The 21231-nt window shown below is 39.8% G+C and overlaps 1 protein-coding gene across 3 annotated transcripts in view; it reads right to left on the reverse strand.

Annotated features, from left to right (window-relative positions):
* Window positions 1-298: 298 nt before the first annotated feature.
* The window catches only part of FBXL20 (F-box and leucine rich repeat protein 20), a 113792-nt gene continuing 92859 nt past the window's right edge, over window positions 299-21231 (reverse strand). Inside the window, exons 8-15 of one of the 3 annotated variants that reach the window (XM_060133767.1) lie at window positions 19608-19734; window positions 18248-18322; window positions 14857-14987; window positions 12866-12926; window positions 11676-11720; window positions 9870-9926; window positions 8653-8865; window positions 299-4705 (exon numbers count right to left, since the gene is read on the reverse strand). In XM_060133767.1, the coding sequence (XP_059989750.1) occupies window positions 4646-4705; window positions 8653-8865; window positions 9870-9926; window positions 11676-11720; window positions 12866-12926; window positions 14857-14987; window positions 18248-18322; window positions 19608-19734 (769 nt within the window). In that variant the 3' untranslated portion in view covers window positions 299-4645. Of the gene's footprint in view, window positions 4706-5310; window positions 7183-8652; window positions 8866-9869; window positions 9927-11675; window positions 11721-12865; window positions 12927-14856; window positions 14988-18247; window positions 18323-19607; window positions 19735-21231 lie in introns of those variants that run through there. The other 2 variants (XM_060133766.1, XM_060133768.1) reach the window with 2 other exon arrangements.

The following is a 21231-nucleotide window of genomic DNA, read 5'->3' on the forward strand; positions in this document are numbered from 1 at the left end:
CTCTGATTTATGTCTTCTGTTTTTCTTAGAAGCAAGTGGAGTGCAGGGTATTAAATAAAGGCTATTGAAAAGGTACTAAATAAAGATTATTAAACAATAAATAAATAAATAAATAAAGGGTACTCACTAAAGGATATTAAAAAAAATAAAGATGCCAAAAAGAAGCCCCTTCATTCAGCCTCAGGAGCCTTTACAGATCAAGGGTTCAAGGAAGTTAAGAATCACAGCTCCAAGTCAGGCTATTTCCGCAGTAAAATGAAAAGTCTTCACAGCTTATTTCCTTTAATTACATCATAAACCAAAAATTAGAACATACAGGAAACAATAATAGTTACATAACAATTTACTTTATATATTCATATATAAAAAAACATTTTTTTTAATTTTTTTATTTTTTTAGTCCAAAGATTTTTAAAGCAAAAGGAATCCTCTACTGCCACCTTGGATTTTATTTATTTTAAATAACCCTCCCTCCCTCCCCCCATCCTCAAGCGCCAAAAGTACTGGGTGGAAACGCAGTCGCTTGGACAGCTAATGGAGGCTGGTGTTAAGTCACCATGTAGGGAACTGTGTTGCCCCAGGGACCGGCTAAGTGTTGGGGCAGGCCTGGTGGAGAAACAAGCAAGCAGCAGCTCCCACACACTGAAGCTCTCACTCCAGAGCAGGCCGAATGGCTGGACAAGGCTTAGGCCAGACAGCAATGTTGGGGATCAGACCCTGCTAGTCAACCATCCTCTGCACTTTACCCCTTCCTCAGGGGAGTGGGGATGGAGGCGGGGCAGTGCAAAGGGCGAAACAGCCTGGTTTGAAGATAAAAGTTGCTCCCGCAGCACCATTTACCCATCCATCTCTGTCCCCAAGTAGAGTCTGAAAGGCAGGGGTAGTCCTCACAGTTCTCTGAGCTCTGCACAGGCCCCGTCTCTCAGGTCTGTGCTCTCAGGGTCACTGGAAGGTGGGCAAAGGTGAGGAGAGCAGTTGGGAAATGACCGAGGCAGGTTACTTGGAAACAATTCCTGGGAGGAAAAAGGAGGCCGCCAGAATGGGAGGCATCTGAAGGGTGATCATAAAACAGGAATGGAGAAAGGCAAAATTAAGAAAGCCTTTCTCTGCCTGTAGTAACCCTTCGGACTGGGTAGTCACAGATCCTCAGGGGCCAGCTCTGAGAGCTGCAGCATGATGAGAAAAAAAACCCACAAGCATCTTATGATGAGCCCCATCTCATGGATCTTATATATGTTAGAGGTTAGTGTATAACTTGGGGGTAGCGTGAGGAGGGGAGTAAGAGAAGAAATCTCAGGTTCACCTCTTCCTGTACTTACTAGAAATTAACAGTCATAAGAGAAGCACAGATAAGAAATTATTTTTAAGGGAAGGAAAAAACTGATGTAAACCCAGAAAAGTAGCAGCAAAGGTTTCACTTATTACAGATCTATTATATAGCACTAGGGAAGAAAATCATTCAAGTCTTTAGGGGGAAAAGGTAAAGTAATTAATCAAACCATGCCAGTTAGAGACTCCTTTTCAAGTTAGGATTTTCTAAGACTTTAGGTTCTCATTCGCTAGTGCCATAAAAAAAAGAAAACAGAAAAATGACTTCAGGGGCTGAGAAGGGTTAGGCTAAGGTAAGAAACACATACATGTACGTGAGCAGCAGTGTAGTACAGATTTGAATGAATAACAACAAGTAGTATAAGAGACAGTGACAAGCTAAAACTTAGTGGGGTAAATCTTTCTTCATCCACTTTAATTAAAAAAAAGAAAAAAAATCACTTCAAAGATTTCCCTGGGTTCTTGGGGATATGGCAGAAGAGAACAGGTATGTGTCTGAACACCTCTCTTCTCTTATCTCTCCCTGGGGTGGGGATTCTCATTTACTGCCTACTTGCTCTTGCCCTGGTGAAAATCATGCCCAGAAGCCGATGGGAAGCACTGGTGGTGTTCAGTGGTGCCAGTCCCCATCTGGATGACACTGGTTAGGTGTGTAGAAAGTAGAAGCCCTCCTTGCCACTAAGAAGGGCATGGAGTTCATTACATGGAGAGGAAAGTAAACCTATTCACATGTTTCTACATATTCAGCTGTTTCTATATATTCAGGACAGATGCTTGTACCTGAAGCAAAGTACCCCAGTTCCAGAACTGATTCTCTCCTCTACTTTGAATGTCAACTACCATTTCCCCACCCCAATTCTTCAAAACAAGACACTGAAAAACACAGAAAATAAACAATGTCAATTGATATAGTTTTGGTTGTTCATGGTTCTTTTTCCTAAAAGGGCAGTGAACTACCCTGGCTGAGGAAGCACTAGGTCTCAACACCTATGAACCAACCTCTACTAAGGGGTTACTCAACAAGCACAGAAGGCAGAGACGGAGGAAGCACATTATGGAATTTTCTTAACACACACATGATTTTGTCCAACAATTTTTTTCTCTGCTGAAAATTAAGGGTAACTCTCTTGGGCTCCAAAGATTCACTCAGACTCAGCTGAGAAGGTCTTACTGACTTTCCAAAGGATCAAAGGCTTCAGAGATGCAGAACTGATGTTCTTAAGAATAAAAATGGGCAAAATAGGTAGACTTGCCTTGGGAGGGCACGGGGGTGGGGTGGGGTGGCGGGGGCGGTGCTGCAGAAGCCCTTCACGCAGAAAACTCACTTGCCTCAAATGGTAGTTTCTGGTAGGTAGAAAGTTTGTCCCAAGTGAGAGGGCAAGGTTAGAGCAGCACGTTCTTTGCTGGAGACCCAAGATGTTAAGTCTGGGCATCTGGATATAGCAAATATAAGCCAAATTTTATTCCCAAATTACCTGGGTTAATTATACCCTATCGACATGGTTGTATACAGCTCTCTGTATCTTCCAATCTTACAATTAAAATTTATGAGAGAAATAAAGGTGAGGAGAGGCTGAGACTATTAATTCCCCTCACCCTCCTGACACTTTAGCATTCTTTGGTCCAAGATCATTGTAAGCAGGAGGGTTCTGCCTCAAGACCTCCAATGAAACATCCTACACGTCTTCTCAAGCAAGACTTGACTAATTCACATGGCCTGGATTTGAGGTGGTTAAAAATCCTAGAACTGGTGGGCAGACAGAGAAGGCAATCTTTGTATAAAATGTTCCGGAAGCTCAGAGCATACCACTGCAAGAGTCTGTCAGCCAGGATGCACAACAAGGATAGAAATCTAACCTTAAATCATGTACACAAGGAGGGAAAAAGCAGAACAGTCCAATTTTCTTTAAACCCTTCCTCTCTCACTAGTGGCAACTGTCATAAGCAATCTGACTTTCAATAAACATTAAATGGACAAGGGTCCACCATGATCAAGTGTTCCTCCCCTCTAAATACAGTCACCAAGGATACGCTGCCCACAGGCAGGCAGGAAACCACCTCTTCTTTCCAGGGACACTCTCACACTTCCTAACAACTTCAAACCAAGACAGGTTCCAACTCATACTTTGTTTAGCGCCCCCATGGCATTAGTGGGTTATCAGACCAGTAACAATGCATTTTACAAGGCAATTAGAAGAAATAAAAGAACTTGACTGCTATATAGCATTGTAGCTATACTGAACCATTCAAACAGTTTGGAAAGCCCAAAATAAAGCCTCATAAAAATATTTACCAGGTTGCCCTCTAAAATGTGATATAAGGCATATGAAAAATTTCTGACTTGTATGTCTGCTAAATCAACTTAATGGATGTGGAAATTTATAAAAACCACTTAATCTGAAATACTTTTACATCCACTAAAGAGCAGAATAGGAGGAGAAAACATTTTTTTACATGAAGCACGATGTGCTTTCACATTCCAAATATTGGAAAAAGGATGAGGGTAGATCCTCTTACTCCTCATGTCTAACAGTTTGATTTCAAATCCAGTAAGCAAACATCAAAGATCACCCAGTGAAAAATGGCCTGAGCTACCTGACAGTTACTGAATTCAAGGCTGCCCAGGATAGTTTGCCCAGATCAGGACAAGGATCCAAAGAGGAAGCTAAACTGAAGACACGAGAATAAATTAGCAGCATTGCTGGGAGTGAGATGGAAGCTTTCCAAATAGAGGGCAAGGATGGGTATAGAAAGGACATACGAGAAGTCAATGCAAAAAAAAAAAAAAAAAGCTGGAATCATCACCTTGATGGGGCCAATGAAGGTGTAAAAGATACTGATGATGCTAAAACATGTAAGGGGAAAAGGCTGCTTAGGAAAGAGATGATCCAGATGCATAATAACTTTGAGGGCACCTTCTTACTTATCCCAAATCTCTTCTCTCCGTTCGCTCTGTATTTTTTTTTATTATTGAAGGCATATTGTGGAGTGGCTCTGGAGTCAGACAAATGGACCAATAAGTTTTTCCTAAGGAAGAGTTTCTCCTACATCAGTAAAGCCTTATTGGACTTTCAAGAGTGTCCCTGAAGATGAGACAGGAAATACTACGTTCAGATGGCAGGGCCCTTCCACCTGACCAAAACTTACCATGTTCTGTGTTCTCGAAGTCCTGGTACATTTCATCAGCTGACATAGGTTTTAGATTGGCATAAAAAATACATGTCCTTCCAAGCTTGGTGGGCCAGAAGTTTGCTTCAGAAAGGAGCAAGGTTCCTGCCTGACCACATACATGCCAGTGCTGCACACTCCAGGGCCTTTATTCCCTCTCTTGACTCTGTTCTTGGCCCAGACAGGCAGGGCTCGCCTCCACATGGACCTGCACATGGGTACACTCTTTGAGAACAGAAACAGCATTTCTAAGATCTTCATGTACTGGTGAATAGGGTTTTTTAAATAAAGAAGTACCTCAAGAGCTTCAACTATTGGGAAATTCGAATCCACACTCACTAATAAATCAGGGTTTTGTTCAGACACTATTTTTTTTTTAAACTTGTACGTTAGAGCACCTGCACCCTAAATATTCTTCTTTTTAGTTTTATTTGAGTGAGGACCCAGGGATCTGAATATTATCAACCACATCTGGAAGTGTGTGTGCACATGTGTGTATCTGTATATGTGGGGTATAGCCAGGAGAGTGGGTCTCACTTTAAAAAGTATATTCCTTATATGGTAATCTGAAAAGAGGATAAGGGAAGGGAAATGAAAAACACACATAATCTGAGCTTAAAAGGGCACAATGGGATTTAAAATAAATTAAGCGCTAAATAATGGTGGATAGTACAGATTCCTAGGACCTTTTCAACTGATCGCTTGTGGAAAAACAAATCACACTTTATTCTTACATATGCTGGTAGAACCAGCACCTACAAGCATTAAAACAAGCCTGATAACAGCCTGGATCATGCAGAAGATGACCTAAGATTATAGTGGACTGGACATTAATGTCCTAAAAGACAAAAAGTCACCCTACTAAAAATCACACAAGGTCTCTAACCTTGATATTTAGAAGTCTACTTCTCGTACTTCAGAAACTCATTATATTTCCCTCATCCTCCATGATTTTTCTTTTTTCTTTTTTTAGTGGGGGGAGCTTCTTCTTTGACTCTGAGTCACGGGCACTAAATTCCCTGCCCTCAGCTCTGGTGACCAGGCTGGGAAGAGACACTGAACCCCCTACTTCCTCTCAATGTTCTCTTTCTGCTGCCCCAATGCCTTCACCTGGCTACTACAGTATTTCATTCACAGAAACTCTGGAGCACAAGAGAGATATGGCTGACAGGTTCTGGTCCTTTGAGGCTCCAACATTAGATATGATACCATCAACAATGACATACAGTTGACCAGCTGTGATAGGGTCATTCTTGAACCCCTGATAGGCTGAAATGGGGGGGAAAAAGAGAAACTACCCGGCTCAACCGCACAACTCCTCTAGCAGCATTCCTGCTAACGCAGAACAAACCTCAGAGACACAAATCTTAGATGCCACTGATCACACCTAGATTTCGGTGAACACACAACACATCTGAGCTTGGGTGGCGGCAGCTTTCAGGTTCAGTTTTGGGATTTGCCATTCCACCGTTTCCTAATAATGCATTTCTCTCTCCTTATTAAGTTAGATGGAAGGAAAAATGTGCAGGGGGAATACCGGGCATATCATGCATGTTATCATTTATCACAAGATATAACAGAAACCAAAAGGCAAAGTTTGTTTTCATCAAAATAGTCCTAGCTCAATTTCTTCTCAGAATTTTTCTTGCTTTTGTTATAGTTTCCCTTTAGACTGGCAAAGATTCAGGCAGGGTCCCCTAACGGTAAAATTTAGAATTAAAAAAATATTTATTGATAATGTCTCTCTTAAAAATGTTTGGTAACCCCAACTAATCATCCAAAATGCAAACTGTAAACATAACAACAGCGAAGGAGTAACAAGTGTGAGTAAGCAGACTGTGCACAGACGACAGACTGAGCAAGAGTGCAGGAGGGAGCAACAGAGAGTGAAAGACAGGTACACAGTGTGCTACAGAGAGTGACAATTTGAGTGAATACGTCATCACTTTTGGACCACAGCGATTTCAATGCAACCATTTAGGAAACCTCTGGGCCAAATACTAAAACACAGGAGGAGGAATGGACAAGCCTTCTTTGTGAGCACGCTCGGCATGTTGGCATGGGAACAAGGAAGCACAGAAGCTCTGCAGTCATCTTACAATGGATGGCTACCATTGATAGGATGCAAAGAAATCTTCTCTCTGGTCCCTGGATACAACATGTATTGTTTTTCTATGCTTTCCTTGACCCTGGAGGACTGCAGCTGCTGTTCCAAAACTGCCAAAGAAACCCCTTAACAAAATAAAGAAACCACAGTAGCAGTAACACTGGGTTTGCTGGAATGCCCCCTTCCGTCTACCTTGCTTCTGATTTTCTTCTGGGCACATCCAACAGGAATGGTGAAGTTTTACCAATCCGCATGATAAAGCCAGCACAAACCCAATCCCCTGGTCACAGAGACAGAGTGGGTGGGGGTGAGAGTGGGTATGCGTATGTATGTGTGGCTCTGGGGATCTGGACGCTGCCCTCACTTTGTAACCTTTGCCCGGAACACTGGGGTCGCTTCCAATGGAGATCCATGGTAACTCTAGAAGTGTCATTAAATACTCAGTTCACCAAGGTTGACCACCTCCATTGTCATAGGATGATGCAGCATCTGCAGAAGCGCTGTCTGCTGCCCCCTACTGATGGGGGTGGAGTGACAGGTGCGAAGTAGGCGTGGACTTTAATATTGGGTAAATGGGTCTGAAACAAGACAGAAACATTACTAAGAGAGAGGGCTTAAACAGAAAGAGCAATGTTGCTTTTCAGAAAAACCACTGAGGGACTGAGTGTACATGAGGGCAGGGCAGAAGCTGAGCACAGACGGGATGTTGAGAGACCTGGGTTCTACTTTGTACCATCCCATGTTATTCTAAAAGACCAAAAAAGCTCACATAACTGCTTCCATAATAATAAAACTGGGGAAAAAATTCATGCTAATCTCTTAACCTGTCCCAAAGGGGTTCCCAGAGCTGGAAGAAATCATATAAGCTTAAAAACTTAATTTTTTCCAAGCCATTATGGACAATGTTTCTTCTGATATTTAAAAAAAACCTCATTATCCTCTTTTAACAACATGCTTCTAATTTTTACTACATAGTTTCTAAATTCCTACTATGTTCAAGGCACTGTGCTAGTTATGTAAAAGGGCTGCAAAGATGGTCAAGATGGAGATCCTGCTTTTAGGGGACTTATAGTCTAGACATGCACATAAATAGCTAAATTAGAGTGTCAAAGTGCTAAGTGACTCTTGAGGATTCAGAGGTGGAAGAGACTCCTGACAGTCAGGCAGGTCCAAAAACCCTAATGTACGTAGGCCATACAAGACGCTCTGGTTGACCTGTGGCTCTCCTCCTCTTTTGGTGTTGAAGAGATATGAGTACAAGGCCTCCCCATTGCAGTTATGTTCTCAGTCCTCTAGGTCTGAAGGGAGAGGCGGAACTGAGGTCAACTGGAACTCAAGATGAAGTGTGCTGCTCCTTTATGCACTCAGATGCCATAAGGCCAACATGGGTATTTTTAAAGGTTGATTGTAAGGGCCAAATTAAATTAACACAGTGCCTTTCCCACAACAGGCGTCAGGCAGATGTTCCAATAAATGTCTGTTGAGCTGAATAATCCAACATATAGATTCATCCAGTCTTTTATAAGCTCCTTGCTGGCAATCTGTCTTTTAGTCATTTGGCTATACATGGGTCTCTCTATTATGAAGGATGGGGCAAAAGGAAAAGGTAAAAAACCACGTGATCCATTTGTTGCCTTAAAAAAATATGAACCGCAGCAAAACACTTTGATATGAAAGGAAATACAAATTAAAATTTTAAATCCCATTTAACTAAATATTTTCTTTATGTTACTCCTTTTTTTCCTTTAGAACCAAAATCTGACATTTGCTTTTCTGACTCTGGGCATGTTATCAGAGAGACTGCTGGGAGGAGATCTACTTTTCGTCCCTTCAGTGGGTATTTTCCTACCAAATATCTGGAACAACAGGTAAGAACTATCTACCCTTAGGTTTGCTCTCCATCTTTTTTTCTCTTTGCTGAATGTCCACATAAATATAAATAATCACAGGAATCTAAATCTAAAAAAAGGAAATGGAGGGAAAAAATAAAGAAAGAAGGAAAGCGTGCTGAGAACACTAGAGCCAGAGGGTGATGCCACCATCTTTACCCTGAGTCTCTTGATTCCAGCCCGTGTGATTTGCTGGCAGTCATAGAGTTCTATCCGTTCAAGGCTGTGACAGCTCTTCAAGTGCTCCAGGGATGCATCTGTAATTAGGGGGCAGTTGTCCAGTTCAATCACCTCCAGCTGGTCATGGGCGCAGGCCCCGTTCCCCAGGTGACGAATTCCATCGTCTGTGATCAGCTCACAGTGAGACAGACTCTGCAGCCAAACAGAGCAAGGAAGGACACTGAAATATTTAATGGCATTCTTCTACCCAGAGGCCTGTGTGCAACCAAAAAGGAGAATTTTCTGGTTTGAGTCTGAAGTATACGGAGCCATCACTGGAGCCATGTGGTGAAATAAAGAACACATACTGGAGTTGCTTGGGTTCTGCTTTTGACAATCAATGATCAACATTTCTCTGTGTGATTCTAAATATATTTTGTGAATTCCTATAATGACTGTGAAATAGTTGATAAACAAAATATCTCCCCCCACGCTCTCCACACACAAATTATTGATACTTTTCTTCTCTACAGGGACAAGTGGGGCTTAAGCTTTTCCTGTAAAAAATTTTCTGGAATTTGGACTAAATGTTGAATACCTGGTGCAGGGGCATGCCCAAATAGTTAATTAACCTAAGATAACTCTTACAGCTGTAAGATGTGGTCACCTCTTCACTTTACGAGTTTTCCTTAAATCCCTGGTTCCTCCATGCGAAACTCAGAACCCTCGACCGAAACATAGTTTAATGTGCCACAAAACACCAAAATAAGCCTAGGTACAGAACAGTCAACCAGAATGCTTTCCCACAGTGTTACTGGAAGCAGTAGCAGAGAACGACCCCTAGTAAAGCCTTGATTGGTTTTATTTTATAGGAACACTTGGTCCCAATGGGAAGCAAACCGTATTTCAGGCCATCTCATCTCCTGGATCTCTGGAAATTTAAGCACTGTTCAGGCTGGAGTGTAATTCATGTGGGAGCGAGAACTCATACTCTCCATGTCAGTTTTCAAGCTCCAAGCATTGATACAGAAAATGTTTAACTTTTCCAGTTTCTATCTCAGTTTCTCCCTTCATGCAGGTCCTCCCTTGGTCCTCTGTAAGTTGACAATTTGGAGAAATATGCTTTCCCCAAATGGTAGCCAGGCACCAAGATGAAAGTAAGAGCTGGGTTTTGATTAAATCCAATAGATACATAAAACTTCCACAGTGAAACTCACCAATACTTGAAGTCGAGGACAGTGTATAGAAAGTTGGATTAATGTGCTATCTGTTATCTGAAAGAAACATATAAGTTTATTTTAGGTATAATTCCAAAAAACTCATAGGTCATACGTCATTCTTGACTACACTAGTATTTTAGACTGATATCCTGATATCACTCATCAAATAACAGAATCGTAAGGTTGAAATCCCATCAGCTACCAGAATCTGTTCTTCTTCTTTTTTTTTTCATAAATTTATTTATTTCATCTATTTTATTTTTGGCTGAATTGGGTCTTTGTTGCTGCATGCGGGCTTTCTCTAGTTGCGGCAAGCAGCGGCTACTCTTCATTGCGGTGCACAGGCTTCTCATTGCAGTGGCTTCTCTTGTTGTGGAACACGGGCTCTAGGTGCACGGGCTTCAGTAGTTGTCGCTCGTGGGCTCCATAGCACAGGCTCAGCAGTTGTGGCGCATGGGCTTAGCTGCTCCGCAGCATGTGGGATCTTCCCGGACCAGGGCTCGAACCCGTGTCCTCTGCATTGGCAGGCAGATTCTTAACCACTGCGCCACCAGGGAAGCCCCAGAACCTGTTCTTTGAGAACCTATCCAGGCTGGGCTTAAACTCATCTAGTCATCTTTGAACAGGTCTGTCGAAAATTGTTTGTTTTTGAAACAAATGGAAATGTGTTCCCTCATAACTTCCACCCACTGGACTTTGACCTCCTTAGAACCATCACAGAAGTGAATCAGAAGACACTGCTCCATGAAAAAAATTAATGTAGGAACACCCTCAAATTTTTAGATATCTGGCCCATATTTTTATAAGCCATGTCATAACTCAGGATTGATAATTGGCATGTCAGTTATTTTCCCTAAGGGTGGCAGAAAGAGGCTGCTGCTGGGTTAACTACGAACATTCAGTAGGAAGAACTCCTGAAGGAAGAACAGTATTTTATAGTTATCTTAGGATGGAGAGTAAATCAGCATTTCTTTTCAAATTTCTCTCCAATTCTGAGATTGTTGTTATAATACACATAATTTCACAGGGGCTAAGAAATGGCAGAGGTGGGGAACTGGAGTGTGCACATCACTCAGAAGGACTAACACTGGAAAGGACACACAGGACATTTAGGCATGTGCAAGAAACAGATGGATGTGAATAAGTTTTACTTTAATAAGAACTAATAGGGACTTAGTGTCCGGATAACAAGTAATTTAGAAAAATTGGCGTCTATAGTTATTGAAGTATGTTCTCTTCTTTATTTTTACCATTAAAAAAATTCACTGTTCTATCTTCTTTTTAGGAGTCCCTCTTTAAAATTTCTCCCCAGCCAACTAATAAGCTGAAAGCTCTTAAAATTGGTAATAAAAAAAACCTGTTGATAAGAAGCTAAGTCTGCCTGCCTGAAGGGCAGGGTTCCATACAGAGTTGGGTCTCCAGGGTTAATGATGTAAGGGGCACTGGGTCCAGTTAAGCTAAAAAGGGGCAGTGATATCTATCAGTGTGCTGGGCCTTTAATTGTTTATTAGCATCATAACCCTGTAGGTCTAAGGAAATATCTTAGTATCTTTATGGTCTAAATGCCTGAGCCATCTTTCTTTCCAATGGCAATCTTACTGATGGCACGTATTTTCCTAGTTCCTTAGCAAAAATACCATGAGCACCTCTGCTGGTATGCCTGGAGGACACCTCAATAAATGGAGAGTCAGCAGTGCTGCAGGCTCCCCACTATACTAGGGTAGGGAATTGAATGTTCTGATGTGCATGTATTGTGTAAGTCTCTACCGTACTATATTTCTGAGTAAAAATCCACAATCTTACCTGAACACACTCTTCCAGGTCCATCTTTTCAAGCTCATGGCAATTCTATAAGATATAAACCCAAACATTACAGTACAAACATTTAAAATTGGGAAAAAATTAAGGTCAGAAAACTAAGAAGTCGTATTAAATAGACTGATGAAATCTTAAGAGCTTCAGTGTTGGTATCATTCTTACATCACTTCCTGCCTTATTCCATTAATTACATATTTTTTTAAAATTTATTTTTATTTATTTATTTTTGGCTGCATTGGGTCTTCATTGCTGTGTGCGAGCTTTCTCTAGTTATGGCGAGCGGGGGTTGCTCAGCAGTTGTGGCGCAGGGGCTTAGCTGCTCCGCAGCATGTGGGATCTTCCCGGGCCAGGGCTTGAACCCGTGTCCCCTGCATTGGAAGGCAGAGTCTTAACCGCTGCGCCACCAGGGAAGTCCCTAATTACACATTTTTAAAAGGCCTTTATCACCGTGAAATTTCTCAATTATTCCACACTTAAAAGTATCTAACATCTTAAAAGTCCAAGGGAGTAAATTTCCTGAACATTGATACTGAACTAATACAGAGATCCTTTCAACCAAAAATAATTTAATGAAAATGATTTCTTTGTAAGCACAGAAGGGGAATTTGTATGTCCTCATCTAGTTATGCCATGGGCTGCCCCCACCCCCATTAGTATTCCACTGATCTGCCTGAAAGCAAATGCCCTTCCCATGTTCCATTACACTGGTCAAAGACGGTATAATTTTAAATACTATTATTATACAGTGATTTACAAACCACTCCATGTATTAAAATCTTGTGGAGAATACAGAAAATCTCTTAAAACCTCTCCATTTAAATCAGGCTTATATGTTTCTTTCAACATTACTCTCATCCACCAGTTGCATACCAAATAACCAAATAAGCTTCTTTCAAAAGCACTAGGAAATTCCCACTTAGTTTAACATAATCTTATGAGGCGGCGGAAAATCAAGTCTCACGAAGGAATGTCATGGTCTCCAACGCACGTCTGCCTTTCCAGAGCAGCTGCCTGTAGCTGCAGCCCAAGGACGCTCAGGAACACCAGCCACAGAGACGTCCCCCCACATCCTACACCCTCAATTCTGGTGCCATTCCACATTTCCCTCATTGCTCATTCTTCTGAAATAAAACAAACCCTGAACAAAACCTACAGAACCTGAAGAAAACACTTACCCTGGCCAGAGTGGTAAAGCCTACATCTGTTAGTTGAGAACACCTTGCCACTTCTAATATTCTGTTAAAAAAACAAAGTGAAAGTCAACCCATTGGTCCCTGAAAACTGGGTTTATTAAAACAGCCAGAATTTAAGAAAACAACCTCTTATTCCCTAAGGACTATATAACACGGAGTTACATTCACAGCTAAGCAAGTCTGTATACAGATCTTGCTATTCATTTTCATGGAGTCATCATAAAGTGGTCCTGTAAATACCACATTTTAGGGTGATGCAATCAGAAGAATATAATAGAAGCTTGTAGTTAATGCCAAAATGCATGAGAAACGCATTTAAAAGCCTTCTTGATGGCATACTGCTTACCCCCAGAGGGCAGCCTGCTCCTAGAAAACAAAGGAGATGGAGATAAATACTCTGTCTCAGTTAATCTGTTGCTAAAGTAAATTATTCTCTTTCCCTATTTTACATGTAGGCTCACTAAGATTTAAATAGCTTTTCAAAATACTATGAAGGGACTGGTTAATCATAGGCCTGTCCCAAATATGAAATTCCATACTTATGAAAAAATACCCTTAAGCTTCCTGCCTCCTCCCACAGGCTCCCAGGGAGGCCCAGTGGAGAGGGCAGCTGAGCCCCTATCAGAACTGCTGAACACCACCCTAAATATCAACCACAGGGCTGGGGAATCAAAAATAGTAGCTCTTCTTTGTGAAAAGTCTGGTGGTGTCTGCACGACAGTACCAAAGAACACTGTATGTTTGCTTACAAATTACTACAGAAGTTGAAAAAAAACATAAAGCTAAAGTATAAGGAATCATTATCAACTGACAATCAATTAAAATACTGTATCTAATGGGAAAGTATGATCTGACTGAACCCAACTTTTAAGTATCACATTTGAGAGCCTTTCTTTTCTAACAATAAAATAAACCATGAAGGAGAATGGAGCTGAACATCCCTGTCTTTAAAACAGAAAAAGGTAATACGTAATGTTTTTTAGAGAGAAGACTGGCTACCTCCTCAGCTCCTGGCGAGTATTCTACTCTAGGCTTCCGAGATTACGAAGGCCCGTGGCCAGGTGATTACAAAAAAGTTTTAAGAAAGTTTTTATTGGTTTACAATGATTCTTATGTGTAAGACAAGTGGTTTCATAGGTTCTGGAGCTAGACTGCCTGAGATGGAACACTTGCTCCTGCACTTACTAACTGTGAGACCTTGAACAGGTTACTTGACCTGTGCTTCGGTTTTCTCACCTATAATACAGAGATAATAACAGTGCTTGTATGGTGTTACGATGATTAAATGAAGTAATATTTGTAAATAATTTAAAACAGTGGCTGACATGTTTACTATATAGTAAGTACAATATAAGTTTTGTTTTAAAGAACAAAAAAGGTATACGGGGATTATCCCTATTTATTACAAATAGTGTGCTGTGTGCTCTTACAAAATCAATATGGGCTTGATACCATGTGCATGCTAACACTGCATTCTTAGTGAATAGTCAGCCAATCCTGTATTTAGGTAGAGAAGAGGAGCCACAGAGAAATAAAGCTTGCTTTAAAAGACCATCAGCACAAAGGAAGAGCTGTTTTTTCTCTTTAAATACTCCCTGCTATGTACCTGGCATCATTACTACAATATAAATAATCACAGGGTGGGCTTCTAAAAACTTTCTTCAGAAAGGAATTATATGAAAGTATTAATAAGAGAAAATGCCTTTATTTCTTTTCTCAAGTAATGTGATAAAATGCTGATATTTTTCTAGTATGGATAGCCAAGAAGCAGAAAATGAGGACTATTACCCCCTGGTTCAGGCCAATTACATGGAATCAAATGAGGTACAAAGCAAGTAGGTACGCATCTGAAAGGGTAGTAGTGGCCTTGTAGTGTCTACCTTAAAAAATTCAAGGTTCCAAGGAATAAATATGAGTGAAGGAGGCCACTGCTCCTTTCCCCTGATTTTTTGAGATAACCAAGAAATGTTTACCTAAGCCGTGGGCAGTTCTGACCTAAAGCGTTCAGGATGGCATCTGTGATGTTGGAGCAGCCAGAGGCACAGAGGGACTGTAACTTATGGCACCCTCTGCATATAGTAATGAGACCTTCATCTGTGATTTGCTAAAAAAAAAACAAGAGGGAAAAACCCATAGTTATTAGTAACTTGGCAGAAGATGAAGACAGAAAAAAGCTACCTCTGTGAAACAAGTGCCAAAAAGAAATAAAAGCAGATTTGATATTAACCATGTAGCAGACCTAAAAGAAAATGAATACACTTTGTTTCTTCCTTCCAGTTCCTTTTGATTTAGCTTTCAAGAGAATCTGTGCTCATTTCTGGTGCAAAGGGAAGAAGCTATAACAGGGTTCTTTTAACCTAATGGGACTGACAAGACTGGGAATAGATGGGGTGCATCATGGTGTAGGTTCAATTAAATGATTTTAAAACCTAGAAAACAGATAAAAACAGCAGTATTTTAATAGTATAAATGCATTTACAAGTTCAAAATTGATACTGATGTTAAGATACTTTAAAAAGATGAAACAACCTGTGGATCACAGCTATAATCTCATATCAACCATAAATCCATTTATTTCTAAATTTTAGTTTTATAATATAAAGACTATCCTACCTAGAAACAACCTAAATGTCCATTGACAGACGAATGGATAAAGAAGATGTGGCATATATATACAATGGAATATTACTCAGCGATAAAAAGGAACAAAATTGAGTTATTTGTAGTGAGGTGGATGGACCTAGAGTCTGTCATACAGAGTGAAGTAAGTCAGAAAGAGAAAAATAAATACTGTATGCTAATGCATATATATGGAATCTAGAAAATTGGTAGTGATGAGCCTAGTGGTAGGGCAGGAATAAAGATGCAGATGTCGAGAATGGACTTGAGGACACAGTGGGGGAAGGGGAGGCTGGGACATAGTGAGAGAGTGGTACTGACAATATATACACTACCAAACGTAAAATAGGTAGCTAGTGGGAAGCTGCTGCATAGCACAGGGAGATCAGCTCAGTGCTTTATGACCACCTAGAGGGGTGGGATAGGGAGGGTGGGAGGGAGGCTCAAGAGGGAGGAGATATGGGGATATATGTATGCATATAGCTGATTCACTCTGTTGTACAGCAGAAACTAACACAACATTGTAAAGCAATTTTACTCCAATAAAGATGTATAAAAAAAAAGACTATTCTAATTTAATGGAGATAAATAGTTGTATCCAACTCAAATATAATTTGTCCTGATGGATTTGCTAATTTTGTGTAAGCCTCAGAATAAAGCTCTCCTGTCATTTCTGTTTAATCAAACAGTATTCTTAGGTTACAAGGACAACTGAAACAGAAATCAAACTTTAAATATTCACTGCCTAAATCAGTATGTTCTCAGTATTATAGAACTGAAACAACATACAGATGAAAAATGGATGCTAAGGCAGATACAAGATCTGTCATGAGAATAAACTGATGAGGCATATACACATGTAGAAGTACCTTAAAAAAGTGCCACACAGGGGCTTCCCTGGTGGCGCAGTGGTTGAGAGTCCGCCTGCCGATGCAGGGGACACGGGTTCGTGCCCCGGTCCGGGAAGATCCCACATGCCGTGGAGCGGCTGGGCCCGTGAGCCATGGCTGCTGAGCCTGCGCGTCCGGAGCCTGTGCTCCGCAACGGGAGAGGCCACAACAGTGAGAGGCCCGGGTACCGCAAAAAAAAAAAAAAAAAAAAGTGCCACACAAATGTGACGTATAGTTATTACTAAACAAGGATAACTGAAAGAAATGTAAATAAAGAGAGAAGCAGCAATCCATAAACGTGCATATTTAGCAGGCCAATGGAGTTTGCGGCACACATTATTAACAAAATACTGGGAGGGCTGTGTTGCCTTTTCTTTCTTAATGTTTTGAAATCTACAAGGGATTACTGAGGAAGAAAGTCATATTAACAATACTTTAAATTGTTAAAAGAGCAAAATCTACTAAACTTTTGTGTTTTCAAATTAGTCAAGAAAAAGAGACTACATTAAGTGTGTACTTTGGTCCCTTCAATAGTTCTGGGCAGAAACTTCAAGAAGTGTCACGAATGCTGAGAATCATTTCATCACATTGTACAGAATGACAGAAGGAATGACTCATGCCCTATGATCTGGTTGAAGGTAAACAGTAAAATAAACATATGACAGAGTTGGTTCTTTATGCTTACTAATTGGTTTCTGTCTGCTGGAAGGGTAAAGGAAATGAAACTAAAATGGCAAATGGTAGGTATGGTATACATGTATTTATATGTATGTATGTGTGTACGTACGTAACATATACACACACACATATACAGAGTGCACATGTGTATATTTATGTATGCATATAAATAAAATCTGAAGATGTACAAGAACAGTTTTTTCCTGTCACTGTAAGATGATGGTTTCGTGCTTACAATAGCTGTGTAAGATCTTTCTTTCAGGCCAAATATTTGTTTCATAAATGAAAGTAGGCAAATTCTGGTAGTTAGCAACTATGGAAATCAAAATATCATTCCTTTAACTCAGTCTCTAGGAGCCTCTGAAACAGATCGCTATCAGCACCATCCCTTAAGGGCTGGGAGGGCAGGGTGCTTAAATTGCACAAAACGTGGCCCTATATGTGTCATCTTTAAACTAAACAACCACTATGCTCTAAAGTTTCAGGTGACCAAACAAGAAGGAGAGAGTATTATACACAGAAGGCTTAGCAAAAACAAAGAAAACCCTCACCAACTTTTTTCATTGCTATGAGAGGCTCTCACTCCAAGGCAACACATATATGCAATTTTCAAGGCAAGAGGCAAAAGCTAAAGGTGTATTGTCCATGTTCTAGGATCCTGAATAGTTTCAGCAAATTCTCTGAACAAAATTCAGGGGGTTTGGGATAGACACAAAAAAGCTGATAGTCTAAACAAGCCAAATGTGAACTACAAATACTACTTGAAAATAATTTAAAGGGTACATTTTGCTTGTCATCTGCTTATATCAATGATTCCCAATAGTCATTACTCCCTGATAAATGTTAGTCGGTGTGACTGCAATTAATTTACCAAAAATATTTTAAATGCCGTAGTCTGTGAAAAATTTACTTCTAAAAAGTAGAGTTTTCTTAAGTAGAAGAGAAAGGGGTGGAGCTACAGTTTAGCTTATTTGGAATTCTGTATAAGCTACCCTCTATCTCATCTACGTCAAAGCCCCTAGGGGCGAGTACTGTTGAGCATTTAAAAAGTCATCTATGACTACTGCATCCCCAGGGTTGAAGCAGACAAACTACTGGTCTTTATGACTGAAACTCTTACAATAATATTATTGAAATGAATTACTAATACAGAAGAGTTGTGGGAAGGACTGCTTACTAAGCAAGTCTGCAAGTTCAAAGTCACCAGTTCAGGACAGTGTGCACCTATGTACTTGAGAGCTTCATCTTCTAGCTAGAAAGATTAAAAAGAGAGAAGAAATTATTACTGACATTGTTTAAAATATTAAAACCTTAAATCTTAAAGATTTAAGAGTGTACACATTCATCAACACATTCTAAATATAGCCAACCAACTTTCAAAGGAACAAATGAACCAGAAACAATGAACTATGATCATATAAACGTGTAATTCAAATGATTAGTACAGTTATCAGTATTTGTTATCAGTTCTGACCATGTCAAATTCATATTATCACCAAATCAAGGGAAAGATAAAATAAACATTGCCTAATGTTTATGGATTTTTCTTCTGATAAATTAAAGATGCCTTGCAGCATTTTGCTGAGGGATTTTGAAACTAAAATAACTTTCACATTGCTACACTCCCTGTAAAGTTTCTTAACAACAAACTTTTGGGAACAGGAGCTGAGAAAGAAATCTGTAGTTTATCTGCTGCTAGAAGATCAGTGCTATGCGTACAGTGCGGAGAACAGATCACAAGTAATTGACTATAATGACGCACCCCAATCAATATTTTTCAGGATTCCATAAATAACCAGGAGCTCAAGTTGTTGTTTTAAGGTGGTCATACTTTCAAAGCTCTGTTTCAAACCGTGGAAATCCTCCCTTCATGGTGAAAGAATGAGGGCATTTTTGAATAGAATACAAGGCATGGCTTTAGCAACCATTAATAAAATAAGGTAATAAGAGCCTAGCCCTACTTTGTCAGTCACTTCTAAACCCACTCTTGATCATTTCCTTCCAGGTGTTGTTACCATGTCAACTCCTTTTTTTTCCCCACTGTAAAACACTGAGATATTAAAAATTTTAATGACAAAATATGTTGGATTTGTGATGTGACTGGCAGGAAATAAGCACCAATACTATAAAATGTAGCTTGCTGTATACTTGGCACATTTAAGAAAAGCTCTTGGTAGTTAAACTAGTGGAAACTGCCAAGACTGTCTTCCTTGCCTATCCAGTTCAAGGTCTCAGGCAGTGACAACATGACAAGTTGTCTTTTCAGATTAAATTACATGAAACCCTTCTTGCCTGTGGCACCTGTTCCATATTATGATTTTGTCTTCCCATCTTGCCTCCCCTCAAAAATTTATCTTTGGTCAGGCAGGTGTTAATTCTTCTATTTTTTCACTCTAGGGAAAACCCTTTAATTTTTGGTAAACATGGGTCTTTGGTCAGTAATACACAACTACTACGTATCTCTCAAGCCAACATCTTGGGCTGCCCACCAAGTTCATGGTGCCTCTATCATTCACAAGTAAGACAGGGAGTATTACCTGTGTGCAGCCTTTTAAGAATAAGGCTTTAAGACCTCCACAGCCTCTCACTAGTGCTTGGATACCATCCTTGGTTACTTGGTCACACCAGGAAATGTTTAATTGCTCCAACAGTGGACATCCCTCACTTAGGATAAAACAAAATGAAACAAACATATGACTAAATCCAATTCCAAAGGCACCAAAGTCTCATTTTATTGGCCATCTAGTTGGGGACATATTTACTTAATGTAGATTTAGAATACAGGCAATTCTGTAACAAAAGGGGCATTTATCAACGCTCATGGTGTTCATGTGGACTACATCACTAGGAGGGCTAGCTCAAATCCACCTTAACTAACAAGCTCAGGCACAATGCTGTTTTTCAGATACATCAGATTTTTATGGAGGTTTATACTTTTCAAAGTATATTCTTTTTGCACTTATCACAAATTTAACGGTCTCTATATAGGAAATGGAAATTAAGCGACTGGTTCAAGTTAACAGAGTAATTAATGAAGAGTCAGATTCAAACTCAAATTCTCTATCAAATAATTCAAGTACTTATCAAAGTAATAATGAGGCCATTTAAACTTTTATTTAAAAAATTACAAAGGATCTGTAAATTCTCTCTCTTGGGAAGTATCTAGGGTACAGTTTCCACAGGCTGAATTTAGGATATATTGTATTATTAGATCTCTGCCTTCTATCAAACACTAGCTTCATCTTTGATCTTTGATTTCACATTTAAACTATGGAAGAATCCCAAGCTCTGTGGCATTCTTTGGAAAATACTGCTTTAATTGTTTTATAAAATAAAGCCAGGGGATCTTAGTTCAAGTTTATTCTTCAACATTAATAGTGTGACTTCAGGCAAGTCACTTCGGGAAGCCTGACGGAACCTCTCTTAAACCAAGATTAGCAGTAGCCCTTCTATGTTCTCCCCAAACTAATGCACTCATTTCTACCATAGCACTTTTCCCGCTGTAATATGACAACACATTTAGTTTTTTTTTCTTCTACGAGACTCTGAGCAACTTAAGGGCAGCAACAATATCTTATTCAGTTACCTCCCATGGTTGAATCACAGTACCCGGCATTCAAAAATGTTTTAGATTTTCTTATCTGTAAAGTGTCTGTCCTATCTACCTCACAAGATTTCAAAATAAATGAGATCATTTATGTGAATTACTTATGAACTATAAACACTGTTATACTATCTTATTTATTATCCTACACCAGCCTTAGATACATGTGTTCAGTGCTCATAAGGAAGGTATAGAAGGAGACACATTTTCAGATTACTTACACTCTACTTAACTAAATTTACATTTCATCTTTTAATGGCTTAATTCTTACTATTCATAAATGTAACTAATACATGGCACTATGATCTTTTATAAAAGGCTGATAAAAAAGTAAAAGTACAAAGACATTGGGCATTTCACCCTCCTTTTAAGATATACCTTTTTGTAATGCACTTTTAAAAAATACAGTAACATTAAAACAATGAAAACTTACTGAGCACTTACTATACATACAGAATCCTGCTAAGCACTTCATTCATGTACAAACTGTACTATTCTGTTCAGAAATCCTAGTTACCTCTATCATTTCACCTGAATGTGTCCTGTAATTTGGGCAA

Source organism: Lagenorhynchus albirostris, chromosome 20 (assembly GCF_949774975.1).
Source record: "Lagenorhynchus albirostris chromosome 20, mLagAlb1.1, whole genome shotgun sequence".
Classification (NCBI taxonomy): domain Eukaryota; kingdom Metazoa; phylum Chordata; class Mammalia; order Artiodactyla; family Delphinidae; genus Lagenorhynchus; species Lagenorhynchus albirostris.